This window comes from Lethenteron reissneri, chromosome 5 (assembly GCF_015708825.2).
Source record: "Lethenteron reissneri isolate LAM-NWPU_2019-01 chromosome 5, ASM1570882v1, whole genome shotgun sequence".
Classification (NCBI taxonomy): Eukaryota; Metazoa; Chordata; class Hyperoartia; order Petromyzontiformes; family Petromyzontidae; genus Lethenteron; species Lethenteron reissneri.
Window position 1 is genome coordinate 4,115,104 of NC_083783.1, and position 16,678 is coordinate 4,131,781.

A 16,678-nucleotide genomic window follows, 5' to 3' on the forward strand; every position below is an offset into this window, starting at 1 on the left:
GAGAGCAGCACGCGGACCGCGGGCGAGGCGAGCGGGGCGCACTGCACAAACAGCTCCCCCACCGTGAGCCCCTTCTCCACGACTCGCGCCACCATCTCCTCCTCCGCCACGAACACGGTGACGCCGCGGTTTTGGCGCTGGACGGCCAAGACGCCGGCGGAGCCGACGCACGCGGCCACCGCGCCGGCGACAGCATCGGCTGTCACCTCAGGTGGAGGGAAAGCCACGAGGCCGTTCCTCCGCGTGAGGCTCAGCATCCTCGCGTCCTCCTCTTCCGCGCGCTGGCGCTGCGCCATGATGGTGGTGGCAGAGTACCTTTGCGCTGTGTCGTTGGGCGTTCGCTGGCGGTGCTGCTTTCGTAAATGTTGTCGTTGTTGTCGTTGTTGTCGTTGTTGCCGTTGCTTTGTTAAGTCGCGCCGCGTGTGCGTCGTCCCGCGTGCGCGTGTGGAAGGGGAAAAGGAAAAAATCCGCACAAAAGAAATCTCGCCGCGAGTCGAACGACCGTGACTTTCGGTCGACGAGCTCGGCGGACCAAAAAAAAGGAAAATAAAGAAAAAACTGGGAAAAGCCAAATAAGGGAGTGGGGGGAATAAAGATGAAAACCGAAAACGAGGGATGAAAGTATCGTCCTTTGGTTATTCGGCGGTATGAAACTCTCTCGCGGCCTGAGCCCAGGCCCCCATCCACACCAACGTTGGGGCAGGAGCTCAGGTGAAACGCAGCCGCACCCGACGGTGGTGAGAGAGAGAGAGAGAGAGTGAGCGAGAGAGTGACCGAGAGAGTGAGCGAGAGAGTTAGCGAGAGAGAGAGCGAGAGAGTGAGCGAGAGAGTGAGCGAGAGAGTGAACGAGAGAGTGAGCGAGAGAGTGAGCGAGAGAGTGAGCGAGAGAGTGAGCGAGAGAGTGAGCGAGAGAGTGAGCGAGAGAGTGAGTGAGAGAGTGAGCGAGAGGTGGGAGTTTACATAAAGCAAAGTAAAAAAAAGTTACCAAATGATGAACGAAGCAAAGTGTCGTCTACACCGAGCATCTTCTTGTTTTCAATGATCGTAAAAAAAAATAGAGAGGGGGGGAGGGCAGGGTGGTAGACGCCTAACAGAGTTGTTGTCTTCTGGGTTTCCTAGGACCCCCCCCCCGTACCCCCGATGGCGAACCAGTCGGACCCCGACTACGACCCTGCGGTCTCAACGCAGCACGGCGCCCTGAGCCCGGACCCCTTCCGCTCCAAGCTGTCTCCAGTGGCCGACATGGTGGCTGGCGTCTACCTCACGTCGATATGTAAGCCACCTACCCACCTACTCAACTACCCACCTACCCACAAACCCACCTACCCACCTACCCACCTACTCAACTACCCACCTACCCACCTACTCAACTACCCACCTACCCACAAACCCACCTACCCACCTACCCACCTACTCAACTACCCACCTACCCACCTACCCACCTACCCAACTACCCACAAACCCAACTACCCACCTACCCACCTACCCACTTACCCACCTACCCACCGACCCACCTACCCAACTACCCACCTACCCACCTACCCAACTAGCCACCTACCCACAAACCCACCTACCCACCTACTCAACTACCCACCTACCCAACTACCCACCTACCCACCTACCCACAAACCCACCTACCCAACTACCCACAACCCACCTACCCACAAACCCACCTACCCACCTACCCACCTACCCAACTACCCACCTACCCAACTGCCCAACTACCCACCTACCCACCTACCCACAAACCCACCTACCCACCTACCCACCTACCCAACTACCCACCTACCCATCTACCCACCTACCCAACTACCCACCTACCCAACTACCCACCTACCCAACTACCCACCTACCCACCTACCCAACTACTCACCGATCCACCTACCCACAAACCCACCTACCCAACTACCCACCTACTCAACTACCCACCTACCCAACTACCCAACTACCCACCTACCCACCTACTTAACTACCCACCTACCCAACTACCCACCTACCCAACTACCCACCTACCCAACTACTCAACTACCCACCTACCCACCTACCCACCTACCCACCTACCCAACTACCCACCTACTCACCTACCCACCTACCCACGTACCCACCTACCCACCTACCCAACTACCCACCTACCCAACTACCCACCTACCCAACTACCCACCTACTCAACTAACCAACTACCCAACTACCCACCTACCCAACTACCCACCTACCAAACTACCCACCTACCAAACTACCCACCTACTCAACTACCCACCTACCCACAAACCCACCTACTCAACTACCCACCTACTCAACTACCCACCTACCCACCTACGCACAAACCCACCTACCCAACTACCCATCTACCCACAAACTCACCTACCCAACTACTCAACTACCCACCTACCCAACTACCCACCTACCAAACTACCCACCTACTCAACTACCCACCTACCAAACTACCCACCTACTCAACTACCCACCTACCCACCTACCCAACTACCCACCTACTCAACAACCCACCTACCCACCTACACAACAACCCACCTACCCACCCACCCACCTACCCACCTACCCAACTACCCACCTACCCACCTACCCAACTACCCACCTACTCAACAACCTACCTACCCACCTACCCAACTACCCACCTACCCAACTACCCACCTACCCACCTACCCAACTACCCACCTACCCAACTACCCACCTACCCACCTACCCAACTACCCACCTACTCAACAACCTACCTACCCACCTACCCAACTACCCACCTACCCAACTACCCACCTACCGCCTCGCCTGTGCTCCGCGTGTGTCATTACTCCGGGGAGTGGTGGCGCTGTGGTTAGCGCAATGCAATGCTACGGAATCCTGCTGCAGGATCACGGCCAACACCAGTTGCGATTGTATCTGAACCAGTCCATGGTCTCCTCTAAGTCTACTCAGCCTCAAATGAGTACCTGGTGTGGTGTGTAAAGTATCCGCACTGGGGAAACAAAGGCGGCCGGGCGTGGTGTTGACCATCCACCCCCTCGTGTACCGCCCCTGCCTCAATAGGTGCTCGCTAACAGCACTTTCCCCAACAGTCTGCTAAAGGCTACATGGGGGATCTTAGTTTAGTCTTTGTGTGTGTTTCTATTGTGTATGTGTGCTATGTATCAACGTGTACTGTGTGTACTGTGTGTATGTACTCTGTATGTATCACTGTTGTGTGTTCATGTGCAGCTGTGTATATGTCGTGTGTGCACATGGTTACGTAGTGGGTTCCACGGCGACACACACTTCAACTTGGAGTCAACACGTTAATCGCCACACCCCGACAGGGCAACTGCATCAACGTACGGGATAACAAATAATGTGATGACCACCACGTGTAACTAAGACCACAACGGGGTAACGATCGAAGACCGAAGATCGAAGACCGAAGAGACGAAGGACGGCTGGTCAGAGGTCACAACCGGGTACCCGATACCCGTACCCTACCCGATACCCGGCTACCCGTACGGTACGGGTACGGGTACCCGTTTGTGACCCTGGTGCGGCCGGGTACGGGTACGGGTAGGCCGTGAGTCACTGGTGAGTAACCGTTTGTCACTCATTTCGGGTAGGGTACGGGTAGGGAACGAGTACCCGTACCCGGCCGGGTACGGGTACGGCTACCCATTTGCGACCCTGGTGCGGCCGGGTACGGGTAAGGAATAAAAACCCGTTTGCGACCTCTGCGGCTGGTTGACTCCAGACAACAGCACGGACCGGCTCTCGGGACCCCCCTTATATGCGCCTGAGCGTGGCCTGGCTCCGCCCACCGCCACGCCCCCTTCTGGATCCTACCAGAAGGTTCTCGGCTGCATGTCACGTGTCCCGCTCGCCCCCCTTGGGCCCCCCCCCCCCCCGCTACCCTGTCCTGGTCACGTGCCCTCTCGGGTTCACCCAGAGTATCATTCTTTGGTTCTTTCGGTAAAGTCACGTAGAAATAAATTAAATAATAATAGAATACGACGTTTTGATTGCAACACAAGCAACCATCATCAGGTACAATTGAATGAGAAAACAAACGTAGTAAACCTAGAAATATAATGCAATACAACACAGAGAGTGGGCCAACACAACAGTCAACACCCCACCTGGTTGATTACGTTCTTCCAAAGATTGCTACATTTGAGAGAGAGACAAAACAAAAGTTACATCCCATAGATACATCCCACAGTCATGTCTCTTAGTTACATCACGTAGTTACGTCACGTAGTTACGTCTCGTAGTTACGTCCCGTAGTTACGTCACGCAGTTACGTCACGTAGTTACGTCCCGTAGTTGCGTCACGTAGTTACGTCACGTAGTTACGTCTCGTAGTTACGTCACGTAGTTACGTCACGTAGTTACGTCCCGTAGTTACGTCACGTAGTTACGTCTCGTAGTTACGTCCCGTAGTTACGTCACGTAGTTACGTCACGTAGTTACGTCACGTAGTTACGTCTCGTAGTTACGTCACGTAGTTACGTCACATAGTTACATCCCATAGTTACGTCACATAGTCACTTCGGTTGGGATCTTATCCCCCCCACCCCTCCCACCCCCCCCCCCCATTGTCATTGATGTTAAGCGCCTGGAGGTGGTTTTGATGCACGGTGCAACATGAGCAGATTCATTATCACGATTACTACGCGTGTGTAACATGTGGTTGTGCTGTGTGTACTGTGTGTGCTGTGTGTACTGTGTGTGCTGTGTGTAGGTGTGTGTGCTGTGTGTACTGTGTGTACTCTATGTGTGCTGTGTGTAGGTGTGTGTACTACATGTGTACTGTGTGTAATGTGTGTACTGTGTGTGCTGTGTGTAGGTGTGTGTAGGTGTGTGTACTACATGTGTGCTGTGTGTACTGTGTGTACTCTATGTGTGCTGTGTGTGCTGTGTGTAGGTGTGTGTACTACATGTGTGCTGTGTGTACTATGTGTACTCTATGTGTGCTGTGTGTACTGTGTGTACTCTATGTGTGCTGTGTGTGCTGTGTGTAGGTGTGTGTACTACATGTGTGCTGTGTGTACTGTGTGTACTCTATGTGTGCTGTGTGTGCTGTGTGTAGGTGTGTGTACTACATGTGTGCTGTGTGTACTATGTGTACTCTATGTGTGCTGTGTGTACTGTGTGTACTCTATGTGTGCTGTGTGTGCTGTGTGTAGGTGTGTGTACTACATGTGTGCTGTGTGTACTGTGTGTACTCTATGTGTGCTGTGTGTAGGTGTGTGTAGGTGTGTGTACTACATGTGTGCTGTGTGTACTGTGTGTACTCTATGTGTGCTGTGTGTACTGTGTGTACTCTATGTGTGCTGTGTGTAGGTGTGTGTAGGTGTGTGTAGGTGTGTGTACTCTATGTTGACTGCGTGTGCCGTGTGTGCTTGTTGTGCTGTGTGTAGGTGTGTGTGCTGTGTGTGCTGTGTGTACTGTGTGTAGGTGTGTGTGCTGTGTGTAGGTGTGTGTACTACATGTGTGCAGTGTGTACTGTGTGTGCTGTTTGTAGGTGTGTGTAGGTGTCTGTAGGTGTGTGTACTACATGTGTACTGTGTGTAGGTGTATGTAATCTATGTGTAATGTGTGTGCTGTGTGTAGGTGTGTGTAGGTGTGTGTACTACATGTGTGCTGTGTGTAGCTGTGTGTAGGTGTGTGTGCTGTGTGTACTGTGTGTGATGTGTGTAGGTGTGTGTAGGTGTGTGTACTACATGTGTACTGTGTGTGCTGTGTGTGCTGTGTGTAGGTGTGTGTGCTGTGTGTGCTGTGTGTACTGTGTGTGCTGTGTGTAGGTGTGTGTAGGTGCGTGTACTACATGTGTGCTGTGTGTGCTGTTTGTAGGTGTGTGTAGGTGTGTGTACTACATGTGTACTGTGTAGGTGTGTGTACTCTATGTGTAATGTGTGTGCTGTGTGTAGGTGTGTTTGTGTACTATATGTGTACTGCGTGTGCTGTGTGTAGGTGTGTGTAGGTGTGTGTACTACATGTGTACTGTGTGCTGTGTGTAGGTGTGTGTGCTCTATGTGTACTGTGTACTCTATGTGTACTGTGTGTAGGTGTGTGTACTGTGTGTGCTGTGTGTAGGTGTGTGTATTGTGTGTTCTGTGTGTAGGTGTGTATGCTCTATGTGCAATGTGTGTACTGTGTGTGCTGTGTGTGCTATGTGTAGGTGTGTGTAGGTGTGTGTACTCTATGTTGACTGCGTGTGCCGTGTGTGCTGTGTGTAGGTGTGTGTAGGTGTGTGTGTGCTGTGTGTGCTGTGTGTACTGTGTGTAGGTGTGTGTGCTGTGTGTAGGTGTGTGTACTAAATGTGTGCTGTGTGTACTGTGTGTGCTGTTTGTAGGTGTGTGTAGGTGTCTGTAGGTGTGTGTACTACATGTGTACTGTGTGTAGGTGTATGTAATCTATGTGTAATGTGTGTGCTGTGTGTAGGTGTGTGTAGGTGTGTGTACTACATGTGTGCTGTGTGTAGCTGTGTGTAGGTGTGTGTGCTGTGTGTACTGTGTGTGATGTGTGTAGGTGTGTGTAGGTGTGTGTACTACATGTGTACTGTGTGTGCTGTGTGTGCTGTGTGTAGGTGTGTGTGCTGTGTGTGCTGTGTGTACTGTGTGTGCTGTGTGTAGGTGTGTGTAGATGCGTGTACTACATGTGTGCTGTGTGTGCTGTTTGTAGGTGTGTGTAGGTGTGTGTAGGTGTGTGTGCTGTGTGTGCTGTATGTAGGTGTGTGTAGGTGCCTGTACTACATGTGTGCTGTGTGTGCTGTTTGTAGGTGTGTGTAGGTGTGTGTACTTCATGTGTACTGTGTGTAGGTGTGTGTACTCTATGTGTAATGTGTGTGCTGTGTGTAGGTGTGTTTGTGTACTATATGTGTACTGCGTGTGCTGTGTGTAGGTGTGTGTAGGTGTGTGTACTACATGTGTACTGTGTGCTGTGTGTAGGTGTGTGTGCTCTATGTGTACTGTGTACTCTATGTGTACTGTGTGTAGGTGTGTGTACTGTGTGTGCTGTGTGTAGGTGTGTGTATTGTGTGTTCTGTGTGTAGGTGTGTATGCTCTATGTGCAATGTGTGTACTGTGTGTGCTGTGTGTGCTATGTGTAGGTGTGTGTAGGTGTGTGTACTCTATGTTGACTGCGTGTGCCGTGTGTGCTGTGTGTAGGTGTGTGTAGGTGTGTGTGCTGTGTGTTGACTGCGTGTGCTGTGTGTGCTGTGTGTAGGTGTGTGTACTCTATGTTGACTGCGTGTGCCGTGTGTGCTGTGTGTAGGTGTGCTGTCTCTGCTGGGTAACGGGCTGGTGCTCACGCAATGCCTCATGCGCAAACGCAAACTCAAGCCGGCGGAGATCATCACCGTCAACCTGGCCATCTCTGACTTCTGTCTCTCAGGTGAGATTCGGGGATCATCCTGTGTGTGTGTGTACGTATCCGTGTATGTGTGTGTATATATGTGTGTGTTTACGGGTGGCTAAAGCACAGCAAGTTGGTACAGTAGGGGGCACAGGTGGTGCATCAGCCAGTCATCTCGGTCATCTCGGTCAGTCGACCCGTGGCACCTGCTGGGTCTGCCCCGTGACCTCCTGCCAGCGGGCGTTCGACACTTCACGTGGTAGCCTCAAGGTGCACTTGGCCTGGCACAAGCGTCGTGGTGACGTCACCGCCACTTAGTGGCGAATGGCGGTTGTTGTTGTTTACGTCCGGCAAAACAATCCCCTACCTCCTCGTGGTGCCGAACGGGCAATACCGTCGTGGGGAGTGCTGTGGGTGGGGGGAGAGAGCCAATTCGAATTGACCTTCTCAACTCATGACGTATGTAACCACCACAGCGGCCAAATGGGGGCTCTGGACTGCTGCGAGAGGCTGGTAACCCCTCCACCTTCAATGAATTACCACTAAACCACGACCTTCATGATGGTGAGCGGGCCCGGGAAAAACTACGTGGCCGGGAGTCAGAGCCATTCCCTGTACACCTTGGGGTGCGACAGGGATGTCTTCTTTGTCCTACATTATTTAACATCTATTTTGACCACGTAGTTCGTGAAGCCTTCAATAGCTGTACCGGAGGAATTTCCATTTGTACAGATATAATGGGAGGCTGATCGATGCCCGGGTGCGGTCAAAGGATGGCTCTCTATTGCTCAACCACGTTATGTATGCCGATGATTTGGTAATAGCTGCTCATTCAGAAGAGGAGTTGGAGACGCTGCTGCTGAGACTGGAGCGTGCCACTAAGAGGTGGGGCCTTACCATCAGCCCCACCAAAACTAAGCACCTGCCTGGGTATTTTGTACCATCGGACATTCCACCCCCACAACTCCCAATTGGTGATAGGGCAGTTGTGGAGAGAGTGGAGAGTTTCCCATACCTTGGCAGTGTGCTCATGACCGGCTCCGGTTTAACAGCAGAGGTCTCACTCTGAATCAGCCGACCGGCATTATCTTTTCATCGGTTACGTAATGCTGTGTGGAAGCTACCTGGTCTGTCGCTCCGCACGAAGCTTTAGGTCTTCTCAGCCACGGTCATTTCCCTCCCTTCTCTACGCTTGCGAAACGTGGCACCCCCTAATGGAACATCTTTGCCGGTTAGAAACATTTAGGCTGGCCTACCTACGACCCATCCTGGATTTAACCAGGCTGGATTGTGTGAGCTCACAAATCCTTGAAAGATGTGGACAAAGTCCCTTTCGGCAGGCAAGGCTGCGCTGGCTGTGTCATGTAGCCCGCATGCCCAGCCACCGCATGCCTAAACAGCTTTTGTTCGGCCAGATCGAGGGGGCTAAACTGGCGCGGCACGGGCTAGAGAAGAGATGGAGTAATGTGGTACAGGAGGATGTGGAGCTGAGTGGACTTGCCGATGACTGGTACCAGCGGTGTCAAAATCGGCCTCTGTGGAGGAAGCCGGTGAAGGACGCTACTGGCCAGTTGGAGGCAGTCGCCCTCCAACAACAACAGAGGGCGGAGGAGCGACGGTCACAACAACGAGCGGAGCGCCGGGTGGCTAAAGCACAGCAAGTTGGCACAGTAAGGGGGCACAGGTGGTGCATCAGCCAGTCATCTCGGTCATCTCAGTCAGTCGACCCGTGGCACCTGGGTCTGCCCCGTGACCTCCTGCCAGCGGGCGTTCGACACTTCACGTGGCCTCAAGATGCACATGGCCTGGCACAAGCGTCGTGGGGACGTCACCGCCACTTAGTGGCGAATGGCGGTTGTTGTTGTTGTGTGTGTAGTTCCACGTGGGGAGCGGTAGTGTAGCGGTTAGCGCGCTGCGCTATGAACCTGGCGACCCGGGTTCGATTCCCGCTCACGGCTAACACCAGTGACGATTATCTGAACCGGTCCTGGGCCTCCCCTAGGTCGACTCAGCCTTAAATGAGTACCTGGTGCGGTGTGTAAACATCGCCACTAGGGAGACAAAGGCGGTCGGGCGTGGTGCTGGCCACCCACCCCCTCGTGTACCGTTCCGGCCTTCATAGGTGCTCGCTAACAGCACTTGCCCCTACAGTCTGTTCAGGCTATACGGGGGATCTTTGTCTTTGTCTTTGTGTGTGTGTGTGTAAGTGTCCGTGTGTGTGTGTAAATTTCCGTGTGTGTGTGTGTAAGTGTCCGTGTGTGTGTGTAAGTGTCCGTGTGTGTGTGTAAATTTCCGTGTGTGTGTGTGTGTAAGTATCCGTGTGTGTGTGTGTGTAAGTATCCGTGTGTGTGTGTGTAAGTATCCGTGTGTGTGTAAGTGTCCGTGCGTGTGCGTAAGTATCCGTGTGTTTGTGTGTTTAAGTGTCCGTGTGTGTGTGTAAGTATCCGTGTGTGTGTGTGTAAGTATCCGTGTGTGTGTGTGTGTAAGTGTCCGTGCGTGTGCGTAAGTATCCGTGTGTTTGTGTGTTTAAGTGTCCGTGTGTGTGTAAGTATCCGTGTGTGTGTGTGTAAGTATCCGTGTGTGTGTAAGTGTCCGTGCGTGTGCGTAAGTATCCGTGTGTGTGTAAGTATCCGTGTGTGTGTGTGTAAGTATCCGTGTGTGTGTGTGTAAGTATCCGTGTGTGTGTGTGTGTAAGTATCCGTGTGGGTGTAAGTATCCGTGTGTGTGTGTGTGTAAGTATCCGTATGTGTGTGTGTGTGTGTAAGTATCCGTGTGTGTGTGTGTGTAAGTATCCGTGTGGGTGTAAGTATCCGTGTGTGTGTGTGTAAGTATCCGTGTGTGTGTGTGTGTGTAAGTATCTGTGTGTGTGTGTAAGTATCCGTGTGTGTGTGTGTAAGTATCCGTGTGTGTGTGTAAGTATCTGTGTGTGTGTGTAAGTATCCGTGTGTGTGTAAGTATCCGTGTGTGTGTAAGTATCCGTGTGTGTGTGTAAGTATCCGTGTGTGTGTAAGTATCCGTGTGTGTGTAAGTATCCGTGTGTGTGTAAGTATCCGTGTGTGTGTGTAAGTATCCGTGTGTGTGTGTGTGTAAGTATCCGTGTGTGTGTGTGTAAGTATCCGTGTGTGTGTGTGTGTAAGTATCTGTGTGTGTGTGTAAGTATCCGTGTGTGTGTGTAAGTATCTGTGTGTGTGTGTGTAAGTATCCGTGTGTGTGTGTGTAAGTATCCGTGTGTGTGTGTAAGTATCTGTGTGTGTGTGTAAGTATCCGTGTGTGTTGTGTAAGTATCTGTGTGTGTGTGTGTGTAAGTATCCGTGTGTGTGTGTGTGTAAGTATCCGTGTGTGTGTGTGTGTAAGTATCAGTGTGTGTGTGTGTAAGTATCCGTGTGTGTGCGTAAGTATCTGTGTGTGTACGTATTCGTGTGTGTGTGTAAGTATCCGTGTGTGTGTGTGTACGTATCCGTGTGTGTGTGTGTAAGTATCCGTGTGTGTGTGTGTAAGTATCCGTGTGCGTGTGTGTGTAAGTATCCGTGTGTGTGTGTGTAAGTATCCGTGTGCGTGTGTGTGTAAGTATCCGTGTGTGTGTGTGTGTAAGTATCCGTGTGTGTGTGTAAGTATCCGTGTGTGTGTGTGTAAGTATCCGTATGTGTGTGTGTGTAAGTTTCCGTGTGTGTGTATGTCAGTATCCGTGTGTGTGTGTAAATTTCCGTGTGTGTGTGTAAGTGTCCGTGTGTGTGAGTATTCGTGTGTGTGTGTAAGTATCCGTGTGTGTGTGTAAGTATCCGTGTGTGTGTGTAAGTGTCCGTGTGTGTGTAAGTGTGTGTGTGTGTAAGTATCCGTGTGTGTGCCCCCATACCCCACCACCCCCTTGAAGTGGTGGGGAAGCCGTTCTCGGCGGCGTCCAGCTTCGCCCACCAGTGGCTCTTCGGCGGTGCCGGCTGCCGCTGGTACGGCTTCACGGGGTTCTTCTTCGGCTGCGGTAGCCTCGGCACCCTCACCACGGTCAGCTTCGAGCGCTACCTCAAGATCTGCCACATCGCCTACAGTACGAGCCACACCGACACCGTCAGAGCCGCCCTTCAATTCCACCGCTCATGTCACCTCTCACCCGTCCACCATGACACAGCTTCACCTGTCACCTCTCACCTTTCACCTCTCACCTTTCACCTGTCACCTTTCATCTTTCACCTGTCACCTATCACCTCTCACTTGACACCCCCACCTCTCACCCCCCACCTGTCACCCCCCACCTCTCACCCCCCACCTCTCACCCCCCACATCTCACCCCCCACTGTCACCCCCCACCTGTCACCTCTCACCCGTCCACCGTGACACCGCTTCACCTGTCACCTCTAACCTTTCACCTCTCACCTTTCACCTCTCACCTTTCACTTCTCACCTTTCACCTCTCACCTGTCACCTCTCACCTTTCACCTCTCACCTCTCACCTGCCACCTCTCACCTGTCACCCCCCACCTTTCACCTGTCACCCCCCACCTGACACCCCCCACCTCTCACCCCCCACCTCTCACCCCCCACCTCTCGCCCCCCACCTGTCCCCCACCTGTCACCCCCCACCTGTCACCCCCCACCTGACAGCCCCCACCTCTCACCCCCCACCTCTCACCCCCCACCTGACACCCCCCATCTCTCACCCCCCACCTCTCACCCCCACCTGTCACCCCCCACCTGACACCCCCCACCTGTCACCCCCCACCTCTCACCCCCCACCTCTCACCCCCCACCTGACACCCCCACCTCTCACCCCCACCTGACACCCCCCACCTGACACCCCCCACCTGTCACCCCCCACCTGACACTCCCCACCTCTCACCCCCCACCTGACACTCCCCACCTCTCACCCCCCACCTCTCACCCCCCACCTGACACTCCCCACCTCTCACCCCCCACCTCTCAACCCCCACCTCTCACCCCCCACCTCTCACCCCCCACCTGACACTCCCCACCTCTCACCCCCCACCTCTCACCCCCCACCTCTCACCCCCCACCTGACACTCCCCACCTCTCACCCCCCACCTCTCACCCCCCACCTCTCACCCCCCACCTCTCACCCCCCACCTGACACTCCCCACCTCTCACCCCCCACCTCTCACCCCCCACCTCTCACCCCCCACCTGACACTCCCCACCTCTCACCCCCCACCTCTCACCCCCCACCTCTCACCCCCCACCTCTCACCCCCCACCTCTCACCCCCCACCTCTCACCCCCCACCTCTCACCCCCCACTGTCACCCCCCACCTCTCACCCCCCACCTCTCACCCCCACCTCTCACCCCCCACCCTCTCACCCCCCACTGTCACCCCCCACCTGATACCCCCCACCTGCCACCCCCCACCTCTCACCGCCCCCCACCTGCCACCCCCCACCTGCCACCCCCCACCTGCCACCCCCCACCTCTCACCCCCCACCTCTCACCCCCCACCTCTCACCCCCCACCTGACACCCCCCACCTGCCACCCCCACCTCTCACCTGTCCACTGTGACCCCCCACCCCACCCGCCCCCCCCCCCCCAGGCACGTGGGTGCGACGCCGCCACGCGTTCCTCTGCGTGGCGGCCGTGTGGTCGTACGCCTCCTTCTGGGCCACGATGCCGCTGCTGGGCTGGGGCAGCTACGCGCCGGAGCCCTTCGGGACGTCGTGCACCCTCGACTGGTGGCTGGCGCAGTCATCGGCGGCGGGCCGCTCGTTCGTGCTCTGCATGCTCTTCTTCTGCCTGCTGCTGCCCGCCGCCGCCATCCTCTTCGCGTACGCGCGCATCGTGGGCGCCGTGCGTCGCAGCGCGCGCGACCTCGCCCACTTCGAGCGGCGCGCGCGCGGCGGAGGAGGAGGAGGAGTGGCTCTCGAGCTGCGCATCACCAAGGTGGTGGTGGTGGCGGTGGTGGTGGTGACGGTGGTGGTGGAGGGTTGTGGTGCTGATTGGTGGTGGTGGTGAGTGGATGGTGGGGGTGATGATAGGCAGGGGTGTCGATGGTGGCGGTGGTGATGATGATGATGGGGGAGCGTGGTGGTGCTGATGATGGATGGGTGGTCGTGGTGGTGGCGAGTGGATGGTGGGGGTGATGATAGGCAGGGGTGTCGGTGGTGGTGTTGGTGAGTGGCGGTGGTGATGGTGATGATGATGGAGGGGGAGCGTGGTGGTGCTGATGATGGGTGGTGGTGGCGAGTGGATGGTGGGGGTGATGATAGGGTGGGGTGTCGGTGGTGGCGGTGGTGGTGATGATGATGATGGAGGGGTGGTGGTGGTGAGTGGATGGTGGGGGTGATGATAGGGAGGGGTGTTGGTGGTGGTGTTGGTGAGTGGCGGTGGTGGTGATGATGATGATGGAGGGGGAGCGTGGTGGTGCTGATGATGAGTAGTTGGTGGTGGTGTTGGTGAGTGGTGGTGGTGATGATGATGGAAGGGGAAGGTGGTAGTGGTGTTCATGATGGGTGGTGGTGGCGAGTGAATGGTGGGGGTGATGATAGGGAGGGGTACCGGTGGTGGTGTTGGTGAGTGGTGATGATGATGATGGAGGGGGAGGGTGGTGGTGCTGATGATGGGTGGTTGGTGGTGGTGTTGGTGAGTGAATGGTGGGGGTGATAATGGGGAAAGTGGTAGTGGTGATCATGATGGGTGATGGTGGTGGTGGATGTGTGGTGGTGCTGCTGATGATCATGATGAAGGGTGGTGGTGTTGGTGAGTGAATGGTGGGGGTGATGATAATGGAGGGGGGAGGAGGTAGTGGTGATGATGAGTGGGATGGTGGGAGGGTGGTGATAGTGGTGATGTTTATTTGTGATGATGATGGAAAGCACCACAGCTTCTTGAACTCTCTACGCAACCCCAACTTCAACTGTCACTCTCTACCCCTACCCCAACCCCTACCCCAACCCAAATCTCTACCCCAACCTCTACTCCAATCTCTACCTCAACCCCTACCCCAACCCCTTACCCAACCCCTTACCCAACCCCAACCTCTACCCCAACCCAAATCTCTACCCTAACCTCTACTCCAACCTCGACCCCAACCCAAATTTCCACCCCAACCTCTACCCAAACCCCTATTCCAACCTCTACCCCAACCTCTACCCAACCCCAACCTCTACCCCCATCCCCTCGAACCCCCGTCCCCTCCACCCTCGTTCCCCACCGTGTGCCCACGTGGTTGCAGGTGGCGATGATGATCTGCGCTGGCTTCCTGCTCGCCTGGATTCCGTACGCCGTGGTGAGCGTCTGGTCGGCGTTCGGCGCCCCCGACTCGGTCCCCGTCGCGGTGTCCTTGGTGCCCACGATGTTCGCCAAGTCGGCCGCGATGTACAACCCGCTCATCTACCAGCTGCTCTCACGGCGCGGGAGTGGGGCGCACTGCTGCTGCTGCTGCCGCTGCCGCAAGGCTCGGAGCACGCTCAGGAGGCCCAGGTAGCTCCAGGGCGCCCCGGGTAGATCAAGGGGACCCAAGTAGCTCAAGGAGATCCAGGTAGCTCCACCTTGGAATTCCCTGCCAGCGTCTTTTTCTCCCAAGCTCTGACCGTGACGATCTTGCTCGATTCCACAAACGCGGTGCATCCTGAAACCGTGGTAACCGTGACGGTGCCGTTCGTTGCTGGCCGCTTAACGATTTGTGTCAAACACGTGTTAAACATCTCGTAGCCACCACGTTAAACACGTGTTTAACTTGGTGGCTAGGAGATGTTAACTACATCGCCTGGTGTGCAGGAAGTCGTGAGTTCGATCCCGACCCTGACGACGCCTGCTGTATATTTGGAGTTTGCGTGTCTCCCTCATCATCATCACGGTGGCTAGGAGATGTTGACTACCTCGCCTGGTATACAGGAGGGCGTGGGCTCGATCCCGACCCTGACGCTTGCTGTTGTATATTTGGAGTTTGCGTGTCTCTCTCTCTCTCCCCCATGGTCGCGTGGATTTTTATCCGGGTCCTCCAGGTTTTCCCTGCACATTTAAAATCAACGTCACGCGTTTAGAGTATTTGGCTGCTATCACATTTCTACGTGATGATGATGATGAGCCGCTTCGTTGGGCTATCACTTGTGGTCAGGTCGCTGTATAGCTCAGTGGACCTTACCTGGTAAAATGAAACTAAGTTTATTAATAGGTGAGTGAAATCACCGACCCCTCCCCCCAGGGTTACTTATGTGGGGGCAAAGGTAGATCGTGTCACCGGGTTCGTCTGCCAGACATCGTAGTTAATTAACTACCACTAAACTACGATGTAAAAAACTTATTAAGCTTGTGCCGGAGGACCCGGGGGGACAGGCGTCTATGACGTCTCCTGGCCAAACCCCATTTGGCAGAGCCAGGAGACTGAATCCTCACCCTCGGGGCTCCTCCAGAAACAACAAAAAGCCACTTCGGATGGCTACGTGGAATGTTCAAACGCTCACTGCGGAGTAGAGGCTGCCACTCCTCTGTCAGGAGCTGGACCGGAACCGCCTGGATCTCTGTGGTATTCAGGAGGTCCGGTGGACCGGCTCTGGCTCCTGCCACCACGAGGCGTGGACAGTCCTCTACTCGGGGCAGGAGACTGCCAAACAACAGGGAGTGGCTCTTCTTCTGAATAAACGAATGAAGGGGGCGTGGGAGCGTGGCGGTGAGGTGTGGGAAGCTGTAAGTCCCAGGCTACTTTGGGCTCGCCTTCCCATCAACCGGAGGCGAGGAGTGGTGGTCGTGGTTACTTATGCCCCCACCGAAGACGAAAATCCGTAGAGGGATGCAGGCAAGGCCGATGAGTCAGATGCCTTCTATGACCTCTCGTCACAGGTGCTGGCTAAAGTGGCCCCTTGGGACAGAGTCATCTTGTTGGGTGACTTCAATGCCCGAGTTGGTTATGATGCTAGCACCCAGGTCTGGAGTGATTGGAAGACATGGGCCAGATCAGCTTAATAACAACGGTTGCTAGATTTTTGTGCAGCTCATCATGAAATACTTTTGGAGAATTCAAAAAATCTGGGAGCAAAGAAGCGCGGTGCTGCAATGCGTGTTGATGCGCTGCCCTCTGCCGCCTCTGCTGACTGCTACTGCCCTCTGCTTCCTGCTCCTGCCCTCTGCTGCCCTCTGCTTCCTGCTACTGCCCTCTGCTGCCAGCCTCTGCTGCCCGCTAACGCCCTTTGCTGCCCTCTGCCGCCTCTGCTGCCTGCTACTGCCCCCTGCTGCCAGCCTCTGCTGCCAGCTACTGCCCTCTGTTGCCCGCCTCTGCTGCATGCTACGGCTCTCTTCTGCCCGCTTCTGCTGCCCTCTGCTGCCCGCTATTGCCCTCTGCTGCATGCTACTGCCCTCTGTTGCCCGCCTCTGCTGCATGCTACTGCCCTCTGTTGCCCGCCTCTGCTGCCCTCTG

At 55.0% G+C, this 16,678-nt stretch overlaps 1 protein-coding gene across 1 annotated transcript; it reads left to right on the top strand.

Annotated features, from left to right (window-relative positions):
- Positions 1-1,140: 1,140 nt before the first annotated feature.
- Positions 1,141-16,582, top strand: LOC133351572 (opsin-5-like). The gene is made up of 5 exons (XM_061566882.1): positions 1,141-1,273; positions 7,246-7,365; positions 11,198-11,368; positions 12,860-13,206; positions 14,498-16,582. The coding sequence occupies exons 1-5, from the start codon at positions 1,141-1,143 to the stop codon at positions 14,747-14,749; spliced, it is 1,023 nt and encodes a 340-aa protein (XP_061422866.1). The 3' UTR covers positions 14,750-16,582.
- The last annotated feature ends 96 nt before the right edge of the window (positions 16,583-16,678 follow it).

Excerpts from the sequence above, each read along its gene's own strand:
- LOC133351572 (XM_061566882.1), top strand. The coding sequence starts at position 1,141 with ATGGCGAACCAGTCGGACCCCGACTACGACCCTGCGGTCTCAACGCAG. Across the intron at positions 1,274-7,245 it reads CGTCTACCTCACGTCGATAT|GTGTGCTGTCTCTGCTGGGT; the intron begins GTAAGCCACCTA and ends TGCTGTGTGTAG. Across the intron at positions 11,369-12,859 it reads GATCTGCCACATCGCCTACA|GCACGTGGGTGCGACGCCGC; the intron begins GTACGAGCCACA and ends CCCCCCCCCCAG.